Here is a 12,112-nt window from a genome sequence, read left to right as displayed (position 1 = left end):
TGCACATAGGCCTCGGACAAAAAGCATTTAGCACACACGGGTGACATATATCCAGATACAATATTGATTTCTTAACCCGTTACAACTTGACAATACCAAGTTTTACTACCCAAATTAGCCTGGTTAACAAACCATGATTACATTAACCTGTTTTACTAACCAAATTAATACAACCTGGTTACCTAATCTTGATTGTATTAACCTGTATTACTAACCAAAAATAACCTGGTTAACTAAACCATAATTGCATTAACCCAATTTAACTAACCAGGTTTTAACAAACTATGTTTTCATTGGTTAACTCCTGGTTAGTGTTAAACAAGTTAAAGCTAACCAGTTTTAATTTTTACCTGTTTTAATTTTTACCTGTTGCATAATTTCTAGTTCAATTCTAGTTATGGAGTTTTCAATACAGTTTTATCATTGCACATTTTTAGGCAACTTTCATTTAATTGATATTAATACAGTAAGTACTTTTTTTATTTCAGAAAAAAATAGTTTAAAAGGGCAAATATTATAAAATATGTTTGCCCTTCTCAAAAATATTTGGTCAAAGAAATTAAGATTCTATCAGCATTGTTACTAAAATATAAATTTTGCTTTAAATGAATAAATTCAAAATAAAATGTGGCATGGCAAGTCATATATGAATCAAACATATAAAAAAAGCAATGGGCAATGTAAAATTTAAACAATTTCATAGCTATGAGTGTTAAATAACTATAACATTGATAGAATGTGCTAAACAGTTGTTAATAATTCCAACATTGTGTTCACAGTTGAAGTGTTGACACTCTGACGTGTAGATAATGTGAAATCATTATAACAATTTTAACGTTCAGACTGAGAGCTTCAACTTCAATAGTTAAAACAGTGAATTGTAGATAATGTGAAACCATGTTAGTTACATTGATGGCATACAATAGATTTACATGAGTATATACCTTGGTTCTATGCTACTCTGAGGTTCTATTGGAGTATGTAACTTGGACCCCGTTTACACTTAGGATTTAGGCGGGCCAATCGACAAGTGTAAATACTCCACAAATTTTGGATGGCTTTGGGCCTGGATATATCTCAATGTAGGTCAAGGAGCAGATTTTACTTTTTGGCTGGCTTATGCAGTGAACCGTGACCAATGGCTTGAAGGCAAGTGTAAACACGCTGGATCTGAAGCAAAAAATTCAATTTGGACCATATCCTAGAGCTGCCCAGGACCCAATTGTAAGTGTAAATCGGGTCTTGGTCACTGCATAACAATGGATTCAAACATTTTAGTATCTCCTTTCTTTCCTTGATACTATATGAATGGAAACCTCTGAAACCAATGTTTTAATTTATTTGTTGATAATTTCTCATCAACTCCACTAGATAGAACCTCAATAAAGTTTCTATAGAATTTCAATAGAAAAGAACACTAATTACTAAACATCAGCCTTGGATATATAAATACACCTGAGTTAAAGCCAGGTGTTAAGTTATCACACCTGTAATATTCAAATTAGGTTTAATAGATTCAGTATATGATAATCTGTCAATTTAAATACTTAATATTCAGTATGATATTATACCATGATTATGATGTTACCACAATTATAAATTAGAACGACAGATCAATAAAAATAATTATTAGAAACTATATATACAGTACTCTATATATTCAACAATGATTGTTGTATGTTAAAATACTAGCTGTATATTTGCTATAATCAACGTTCGTAATATTCAATTCTCAATTAAAATATTCAAGCATTATTTTTTCTTCAATGCATAAAACTCTATTTCTTAAAAACTTTCTGTAAATAAATGTCAACACAAAATTCACTTAGAATACATTAAACTTCATAAAACAGAATATTTCCCTGCATTTAAATTCTATCAACAACAGACAGTATAGTTACTCAGTGACTGTGCATTCTATTGGTATCATAAGGATACCTCGTTGCTTAGATAGTCCAGGTATATGCTGGATCATATATGTATATACATATCAAATTTTACAAGATCCAATATGGATTCCATTGATTGGAGTATTCGATTAGGTTATTTTTGTTGGGTTATTGTTATTTTCCATTGAGTATTTCTTAAACAGTGTCTGGTACACTCAAACAAACATGTTTGCATTGTCACTATTCACATAGTACTCAACAGATTTTGTTGTTGAGGACAAAGTTCCTAATCGAATACTCCAAAAGTCTGCTTCAATGAGGTAAACCAAGTTAGACAATTATTAAATGCTTGTTAGGTAAATAAGTCCTTTTTTATCGTTACTTTAGATCAGCATTAGGAATCAAGCGCTGTTGTCTGGCAAGTGAAGTGGGTCCTGCTTTAGATGACCAGAATTATGTCAGTATACATGATCATCCACAAGAATATTATACCACTCTCTAACATTTGGTACAGCCCTCTATTGTTTGGTGGTGATACAAATTCTATGTTGTGTACCCTCTGTTGTTTAATATTACACAACCTATAAATTAGTCCAGAAGACCGTTGCATAACAACCAAATTGTCGAGAAATTCTCAACTTTCTTTCCTTTCGGAAACAAATGGTGTACCGAAAACCTTACTTTAATCACGGCATGATTACCTTACTTTAATCAAACTATAAAATGTTTAGCATTTAAAATATTAACAAATGCTTGCAACAAGAATTAGAAATGCTGCTGAATAAGATTGTTAAGTTTGACTTCAGGATTTTAAAGTAGTCGTAAAAAAGGCTTTCTCCCATAAAGCATTTAAGCTGGAGTACCAGCAGACAAGCAGACAGACTGATAAACAATGATTCTAAGCTAGATTCATTTTTTTTACAGATAACACATTTTCCTGAAATTGATAATAACCAACATTTAAATATTACTAATTTCACACAGAATGACATTTTTATAATCAAATAACAATAATGAAATTCAACGCTGAAATATTTGAATTTTTTGCAACATAGCACAGAAATGTAAAGTCATGTACATAACTTTGAACCAACGTTTTAACTACTGATTGATATATTATTGTTTTATACAGAGGAAACTTATTTTATTATTAAAATGCCCAACCTGTATGATTAATGCGAGTCTTTTATCCTACAAATCCCAATTCACTTCACACACACACACACGTACCCACAACATAGCTACAGTCACTGTTGCACACACCTATACATACCAAAAACACATTTCGCATACTCAAACCATGGACCTACCTACATAATTTATAGGTCAATGCATAAACCATAGAGCAGAAAAACAAAATATATTTATTTGTTGTATGGCATAGACGGATCCAAGGCGGGCCCAGGACTCCCCAATTTATTTCACCATTATTAGGCCCTCTGCTCCATCCCCCTCCGTCCCCCCCCCCCCCACCCTATATTTCAAAATCCTGGATCTGCTACTATATGTCACCATCTGACACCCTCCACTTAATGCACCATTCCACACTAAACTATTAACACTCTCACACAACTATACAAGCACAGAGATGTATAAATAGATAAATCAATCCATCTGGCACTGAGCACACTTTAAAAGCTCGAATCCCGACCACAATCTTTAGGCATATGGGCAGAAAAAAACATAATTATAATAGATTTCAGAAAATCATCTGAAGACTAAATTTGTATTAAACCTGATTTAGCAAACAGATATTGCCGAATACTGACAAACACCAAGTGCTTAAGGAATGTAGTTTATAATCGCTTACTTTAGAATTAAATAATATATTTTGGAACCGGCAAATGTTAACCTTCTTATCTATTTAACTAAAACATAACACATGTTTTGGTCTTTGTCACATCAGTTGCCAGGTTTTCATATACAGAAATTGCCAGGTTGTACAGTAGACTTGCTGATATGTTTACCAGGTGCCATTAAGACTGTTTTGTCTTGATGTTGTTACAACACCGATTGGTTGATGATCTTGTTCGTCCTCATCATCTGAGCTAACTTCAGGCTCTGAGTCACTTGTCTGTAAATCAGTCTAATAGGAAAAAAGATCCAAAAATTTTAGATAATAAAATCAATTTTATAACAGACCTCCCTCGTCTCCTAAAATCATAGGAGTTTCCAGATATTTTGAGTGATCCCCTCTTTCCAACTACATTCCTTTTTGTCATGCTTGAAAGCATGTAGATAGTATTACTAGATGCTGATGCCATACAATGTTTTAATAGCACTCTCTATGTTTGAATGTATTTTTTTTAAACAATGGCCCCTATACTTACAAAGTCTCCTAATATTCTACAATAAAAACCATTTTAATATTTCCCATTACAGAATTCTAAAAACCAAATAATTCATTGAATTTTTAACAATCATTTTAATTTGCATACATGTGTTCTTTCTCACCTGATAAACTTGGTCCTTTGAAAACTGTTTCATTACCCGCTTGACCACTTGTTCTTTATCGGACAGTCCATCTGACATTATGTTGCCAATGTCTTGAATGTCGGGAGTGTAGTTGAGTGCCCGTCTCCCTACTGGACCGTCGCTCTCTTCGTCTAATCTACACCTGGCCGACGCAGGCTTCTTTTCGGTCAGGTTATCATCTGTACTATCGTCTGTTTCTACTTGCTTACTATTTAACCTTTACATACAAAAAAAATAATAATAGTAATAATTGGTTATTATTGTATATTATTTTAGTTATTATTGTATGTTATTTTATTTATTATTATTGTATGTTATTTTATTTATCGTTATTTTATTTATTATTTATTGTTATTTTATTTATTATTTTATGTGGTTTCTATATTATGTTATGAGTGACAATAAAGTATTCACACAATATGGATAAAATTTGGAACATGTTAAAGATTTTTTAAAAAATCATTGTAGAATTTTTTTTATACATTTATATTGCTTTCTGTATGTTTTAGCTTTTTTTTTGTTGGAGTGGTACGCCCAATTGGCAACAGAAGCTGTTGGCCTCTTTGCCACTCCTTGGTGCAATCTAGCTATTTTTTGTCTTGTTAATGCCGAAATTAATAAAACAAAAAATACAATTTTGAGTAGAAATATAAATTGTATTGCTATATTAATAGGAAGAAATCTGAACAGGAAAGAATTACCATTAAACAATGACTTAATGAATTACATATTTATTTACAATTATTCATGACTTTCCAAAAAAAAGTTTGTATGTGGTTTTACCAGTCATGGTGGAAGAGTAAAACAAATATAAAATGTATATGCGTTTTTTACTTACTTAATACTAGACGGTGAGTGTCTTCTTTCCCTGACTGGCGTTTTTAAATCGTCTTCATCGTCGCTACTTGAACTATCACAACCCTGCCAAATAAAAAAAAGTGTGTCAGAAAAACTATTATTCAAAGACAGCTGGAGCCAAGTTGAGACATAAATGTCAAATAAGAAAGCATAAATACAAAACATTCTCAGGAATCTATTATAACAGTCTTTATACAATTTGAACGGATCCAATCCAATGCATTATAATTCTACATTGCCTATATTAAAGGATCATGAATACACTTGCCAGTCTACTAAAAGATTATTCTTATGAGTCTTCTTCCCAGCATAATTGGTATCGTAGCATAGTTTAGTATATACATTAAGTTAGAGAGCGATATGGTGTAATGCTAAAGGAATTGGACTAGTATGCGAGAAGCATGGGTTCGAGATATATTTGTGCCATATGCGCTTGTTTCCTTAGGTGTAAAGCTGCTGCTCCAGTGTACATAAAATGCACATGATAAAGAATTTTGTACACTATTAAAAAATAGTAGGGATTCATTTTGGTTTGCTGATCTGGATAAGGATGCTGTGGCTTCGTAGAGGACCTAATTTGAATTTCCTCAACTGAGGGCAGATAATAAGAAATTTACATTCCTCTCTGCGACCTTTTAAGTATTAGATAAAAATGATAAAAACTTGACAAAAATATGTTTTTATAATTTTACCTTTGCTTGAGCTTGTTGCGTTGTTGGACTCCTCCGTGACGCTCGTACATTCCCACTATGAGATTTCCTCATTGGACTCTCTGTTGATTTTGGCGTGGCTAACCTCGTACCTATATACGAACTCGGTAATACATCAGCCTCAATGCTTGTGGAATGTTCAGACGGTGACTGGTCCGCATTCGGCGTATTACTATTCATCTCGTCGCTAATACTACGCCGATAGCACTGCTTTGCCGCCGGTGGGATGTTCAACCGCTTCTTTTGGTCACGATACTGTACGGCACTATCTGCCGTTTGTTCACCGGGTGAATACTGTTTGTTACATGAGCGTGAATTGTTCAAGTTATTGGCTACGGTTTGGTCCAGTTCAGGCTGCCTAATCGCAGCATACGGCCCGAAATATTTAAAATTTTCAGACGTGTGTTTCGGAACTCTACTACAACCTTCTTCGACATCCGATTGCGGGTCAATGCAACCACTCTCATCATGGCCACGTTTATGCGAACTTGTAATAGCGGTTTCTGGGAGCCCTTTAGATAAGCCTGATATGTTTAGAGGTGAAACGATTGGTTTCCCGCGACTGTTGGTTCTCTTATGGCGCGTTTTACGTTGACTACGAATGCGGGTTGGTGAGGTTGTGGAGGTCGATGGCGTATCACGTGACGCTGTAGCTCCCTGTGTTGGCAGGTTCTCTGGGCTGTTGAACATATTTGTATGACTTGGAGACCCTGAGTAAGTTGCATACCTACAAATATAATAAATCAAAGTTAATTTTTTCGTTAAAAAAATATCTATAATCTATCTTTGCAATAAGGCTAGTGTTGCCTGACAGCTATGCAGATTGTTTCTGATTATTTTATTTGTTTCGAATTAGCTTTATCAAATATTTTATTTGTATCTCCATTGAGATCCAGCCACTGATATCCACAGCATTGTCATTTTTCAGTAATTTGCCTTTTGATTTATAAAGTATATAAAAAATCTGCCTGAGGCCAATTTTCGTCCCAATAAAACTAACCTTGTAAGATGTGTCTGTCCGTTAGCACGCAGACTACGTTGAATAATCTTCTCCATCGTTGGAGTTGTAGCCTTGAGTTGAAGTTTCCCGCCTTTTTTCTTGTTTTTGTAAATTGGTTGGGCCATCATAGCCTCTCTCCTGAACAATAAAATAAAAATGACAATTTTCACATTAAAAAAACAATCTGGAAAGCATAGGTTTTTTTTTATAATAATATTGAAGGGTTGGATTACTTATAAATATTTATTTTGGATGAAAAATAATAAGTTCAACCAAGGACCAGAAAGACAAAATAATTGTCTGCCATTCATTTTAATAGTAGGCCTATATCAATATTTATTTCTGCAAGATTGAAAGCCAAATACTGTATACCTTGGGATACCCCTATTTATGGGACATGTTCTTGTGAAATGAATTTGGAGCAATAAATGACACACACTATGGAAAAGGGACATTTTGTTGGGTCCTAAAGATGCCCCCTTTTTAGAGGTTCTAATGTATGATCACTTTTAATATTCATTTATTAAAGTGCTGCAGGATTGACAGTGCATTTTGAGGATCAGATTCTAATCAATATGGTAATAATAACAAAATAAATCATTTTACCTGACAAGTTCTAATTCCCTCTGTTCTAGTTGAAGCAAGCATGCACTCAGCTCCATGTATAGATTGTTAGCTCTCTGAAGTTTCTTTTCATAATGTTCGCGAATATCTTGAGCATGTCTGTCAAAAAGAATAACAAATCATGATAGTGAAGGCATATTAATAATAAAAATATTATATACATTTTTATGTAATGTATAAGGTGTATAAAACCTGAAGAACTGGACTATTGAATTTAGCATAGACTTTATGATACTACCTAGATGAATGATAATATTAATAACTGTATATTTAATCCAACTCATTTAACCAATATTCTCCAAATCTAGCAGGGTGTGTCTTAATGCTGACTTTTCAATTTTAAAAAAAAATTTCCCAACTAAAGACTCCAATTAGATACTATATTCTTAGCCAAAATCTACTGTACACAAGATATATCTGAAATGTGCTTCTAATTATTGACCACTAACTACAACTAAGGACTAGTTGCTGTATTTACTAATCACACTGGTCTATCCATGTCTTTAATTGGAGAAATAGTGGTATAATGATTTGTAAGTATTTGCAAAAATGGTATGTACATTTAAATACCAATAAAATACACAAAACAGAAGGGTGTATGTTATTTCGACAGGCACCATTTTGACAGTCGTTCGTAACCAGGTTAGTTACTTTCAAATAGTAAAATATTGACGGTCCAGACCGAATATAGTGTCCATATTTATAGTAAATACCAATAATTAACCTATCTACCGCATTTCGTAAAAAAACGTGAAACACGAAGATCTTCGTGTTTGGCAGTCAAGCGTTGTGTTTCCAAACACGAAGATCTTCGTGTTTGGCAGTCAAAGTGTTAATATGGCTACATAATATTACAAAAGTCCTATAGTACTAGGAACAAAAAAGTCTCTGCTGAGTTTGTAACAATGTATAATTTTGTATGACATTTTTTAACGAAAACCAGTTTGGGCTACCCTGGGTAAAGAAATGTAATAATAATAGTAATTAAAATATAAATATTATTCTTGACATTGTAAATGTAACCTAAATCTTTCTGTTTAGAATGAGGATGTAAAAAACCTTTTTTCTACATGATTTTTTAAATGCAATTAGAATAGAGGTTGTAAAGAAGCGTTCATTAAAGCCTTTATTACATTTATCCTATTACTGCTAAATCTTGTTAATCAACTCACTTCAAGGTTGACGCCAGCCTTGCTAATTCCAATAAAGATGCTACGTTTCACGCACAAACTTAATATATGTTGAGACATTTAACTTAGTTATTTATGCTAAATTCTTCTTTTTTTAAGTTGATATTAAATGATGGAAATGCTAAGTGTCCAGACAGTTTGTATTATTAGCATGTGTGTGAAGCATTATGATTTGAAGATGCAATGTTTAAATAATAAAGAATACATTTTAAAATAAAAATATGTACATGTACATATGTGATGTGCCCATATATGGACATGATGATGTCATCACTACCATATTTAAGCATATCATTACATGATTACATGATTTATAGCAAATATGATAATTATAATGAATTATATATTTATTGTACTTATAGAATAGGGATACTAGTATTATTATTTAGGATATAAAGATAAAGATGTTCCCTTTACAATATCAAAACAAGTACATTAATTATACTTTGTGAGTAACACTAAATTCAACTGGGGAATAGTTTAATATTTAAAATAGTAATTTACTAATATTACAGTAACCACTTTAATGTATGGTGTAATTAATATAATTAAATTTTAATACAAGGATTAATAATATTAAAATATTGTTTAGGTATTAAAAATGATTGTCTTTCTATGATAAAGACTATTAAACTACTTGATAAAAAGAAATGTTTTTTTTCAAATAATTTTGTCAATTTGGTGTACTGTATTATTATATATTTTTATTACATATGTATGGCTCCAACCCAATAATAATAATCTAAGGATAAATAAAAAAAATTCTTTATGGATTTAAACTGTATAAAGTAGTATTTGATGTATTTTAGTGACAACGGATGATAATAAAAATTGTATACACTCAAACTATAGTATGGAATATATAGCCTAATCGAAATGTACGTATTTGATGAGACTAGTGACTCTTAGTGAAAATACATCATTAAAAAGACATGATAGCTGAATAATGCTAACCTAAGTTCATCGCGTCGACGTCTAATAAGATCTTCGTCCATCCGTTGTAGCTGGGTTCCTTCGCTTTTCATTTTCTCAAATTGCAGTTTGATTTCCACTCGCCAGTCCACCTGAGAGAACAACATAAATACTTCAGTCACAAACCAATAGACATGCATATAAATCATGACATGTGGTAATAAACGATAGACATTGGCGAACACGGAAACGAGGTCTGGCGCCAGCTGGCGAGCCAGACAACGTTGCCTGTGGCGTTTTGCCGCGCGTGGCACATGTTTCGAAATAATAATAATCTTATGAATGAACATCGGCAAGGAAGGAGTACTCAAACGTCAATAAATTTGTGTACATCATGTTTTGCTGACTTTTATAATAAAGTATTCTGATTTATAATGAAATCAAATATGGAAATGAACTCTAATTGAACAAGAAATATAATACAAGCTATCATCAATCTTCTGTAAAATACTTCTTTTCTCTTTGACAATCAATTTTACAATATCTTAAATTAAAAAAAACTGTATATACATAATGTTCACACAATATTTTCATCAATCGTAACAATTTTTATGCGTAGGCGTCGTATACTGACGATTCTCAGTAATGTATTTATAATTTATACAGAATCACATTCTGTGATACAGATCAACATTTCTTTCACACACAACACCTGTATCCTAACCTTAAGATTGCACAGATGTCACATGTGATACATGTGCCACTGTATTACAGAATCTGCCTGTAACACTAGACATATAATGCTATAGAGGAGTGTAACATGTGTGAACACAAAATATATAGGTCTTTAATTAAAGATATTCAAATCAGAGACGAAAACATCTAATATAGTTTATTTGCAGCTAGTATAATATAATATATACAGTATTTCTCAATATAGACCTATGGAGAAAAATTCTTCTTTTGTGTTTTTCTTCCTATCATTGTCAGATTTCTTCCTAGATTTTAATTCTCTTTTATCCCAACACCCTTTGTCTATGCTTTCATAAACATACAGTGGACTAGACATACACAGAACTAGTTACTAGACTAGCATATAAAGTTGAATACATTACCTGCTTATCAAAGTAGGCCTCTTGCGGAGTTGAAAGAAAGTCAGCGGCCGCAATATCAATATGCATGAGAATCTGGCGAAATGATGGCCTATTGTTAGGTTTGGCGTTCCTAAACGAGAAGAAAGACGATAACTTAGCAACATTTCAGGCAATAAGTTAAAGAGACAACGGGGAGAAAGTAAGAACTCGGTGAACATACGTGTAAAATACAAATAGATCTCACACCTGGAAATCTAACGCTAACGAGATATCATTAAAATTTGAAACTAGTATTTACGAAGTAGAAAATATCTTGATGACTCTAATCAGAAATACATATCTCCTCGTTTCTTTCCATGTGAACTTTATATGTATTTTTTCACCTTTTTTTATGACATATATAATTCTTTATTTTGATATGAATTTTTTTTTGTTTTATAGAAATCTCTTCATGGCTGCGTGTCCTTCTTTACGATAGGTATCTCTTCACCTGTTATTATTGCACAATAAAATATGAAATATGATATCAGTGCAATTTCTACTTTGAGTTTTATGACGATATTTAAGATATTTAAAAAAAAAATGTTTAATGTTTATTTACCAGCATTGTTTCATGAGGAGTTTGAAGCCATCCGGGCAAGTCGACGGGATGGGCAACTGAAGGCTATTGCTTCCAACGCCCCAGATAATAGCAGACGAGTCCACATCCTGTAAAAATAAGACCATGATGTTTAACGAGCTGTACGAGAAAACTTGATTACCGTGACGTCGTTATTTGAAATGCAGTCACGCGATATCCTAATTAGATGTGAATTCTGTTGACACTTTTCTCATCACAAAAAAAACAACTACAAAAGTCAACACATTGTTGATCAACATGATAGTAATATAGTAATGATAATAGTACAGTCAGAGCCTCTGTTAAAGGGACACATTTAGGACCAAACAATGTGTCTTTGTGTTATACAATACAATACAAATCTTTCTTTATTCTGGAATAGCTCTTTCAATACACAAGTACTGGTCTCCCAAGAGGTCCAGATTTGGAAAAAAATACAAGAAAAATAAAAGTAAAAGCTATATTAAAACTATGTACAATAGAAGTTATACAAGATGTTTAAATTCAACTTGACTAAGTGTCTCATAATTTTTACGGATATGTACAGGAAGATTATTCCATAAGGTTGATGATCTATAATTAAACATTCTCTTTCCATAAATATTGTTCCATGCTGGAACATTTAGAGTTTTAGTTGATTGACTTCTTGTATTTTTTGTGTGAAAAGTGTCCATAAATTTGAATAGATTTGCTAAATAAGATGGTGCTAAACCCTGTAGGCATTTAAATAACATAATTAAT

The 12,112-nt window shown here is 32.4% G+C and overlaps 1 protein-coding gene and 1 long non-coding RNA gene across 2 annotated transcripts in view; both read right to left on the bottom strand.

Annotated features, from left to right (window-relative positions):
• Positions 1-332: 332 nt before the first annotated feature.
• Positions 333-3,310, bottom strand: LOC144848775 (uncharacterized). Its single transcript, XR_013613919.1, has 2 exons — positions 1,369-3,310; positions 333-1,318 (listed from the first exon to the last, which is right to left on the bottom strand). It is a non-coding gene; the product is annotated as an uncharacterized LOC144848775 (long non-coding RNA).
• A 57-nt stretch (positions 3,311-3,367) lies between these two features.
• LOC144848072 (mitogen-activated protein kinase kinase kinase 13-B-like) overlaps positions 3,368-12,112 on the bottom strand; it is a 39,404-nt gene continuing 30,659 nt past the window's right edge. The window contains exons 7-15 of the mRNA XM_078704748.1: positions 11,354-11,460; positions 10,774-10,882; positions 9,701-9,810; positions 7,539-7,655; positions 6,933-7,070; positions 5,915-6,659; positions 5,203-5,285; positions 4,344-4,581; positions 3,368-3,975 (exon numbers count right to left, since the gene is read on the bottom strand). Coding sequence (XP_078560874.1) covers positions 3,853-3,975; positions 4,344-4,581; positions 5,203-5,285; positions 5,915-6,659; positions 6,933-7,070; positions 7,539-7,655; positions 9,701-9,810; positions 10,774-10,882; positions 11,354-11,460 — 1,770 coding nt within the window. The 3' untranslated portion in view covers positions 3,368-3,852. The remainder of the gene's footprint in view (positions 3,976-4,343; positions 4,582-5,202; positions 5,286-5,914; positions 6,660-6,932; positions 7,071-7,538; positions 7,656-9,700; positions 9,811-10,773; positions 10,883-11,353; positions 11,461-12,112) is intronic.

This window comes from Antedon bifida, chromosome 1, assembly GCF_963402885.1.
Source record: "Antedon bifida chromosome 1, ecAntBifi1.1, whole genome shotgun sequence".
In the NCBI taxonomy this organism is placed as follows: domain Eukaryota; kingdom Metazoa; phylum Echinodermata; class Crinoidea; order Comatulida; family Antedonidae; genus Antedon; species Antedon bifida.
Note: the sequence above shows the minus strand (reverse complement) of the source record. Positions and strands in the feature narration are given on the sequence as shown.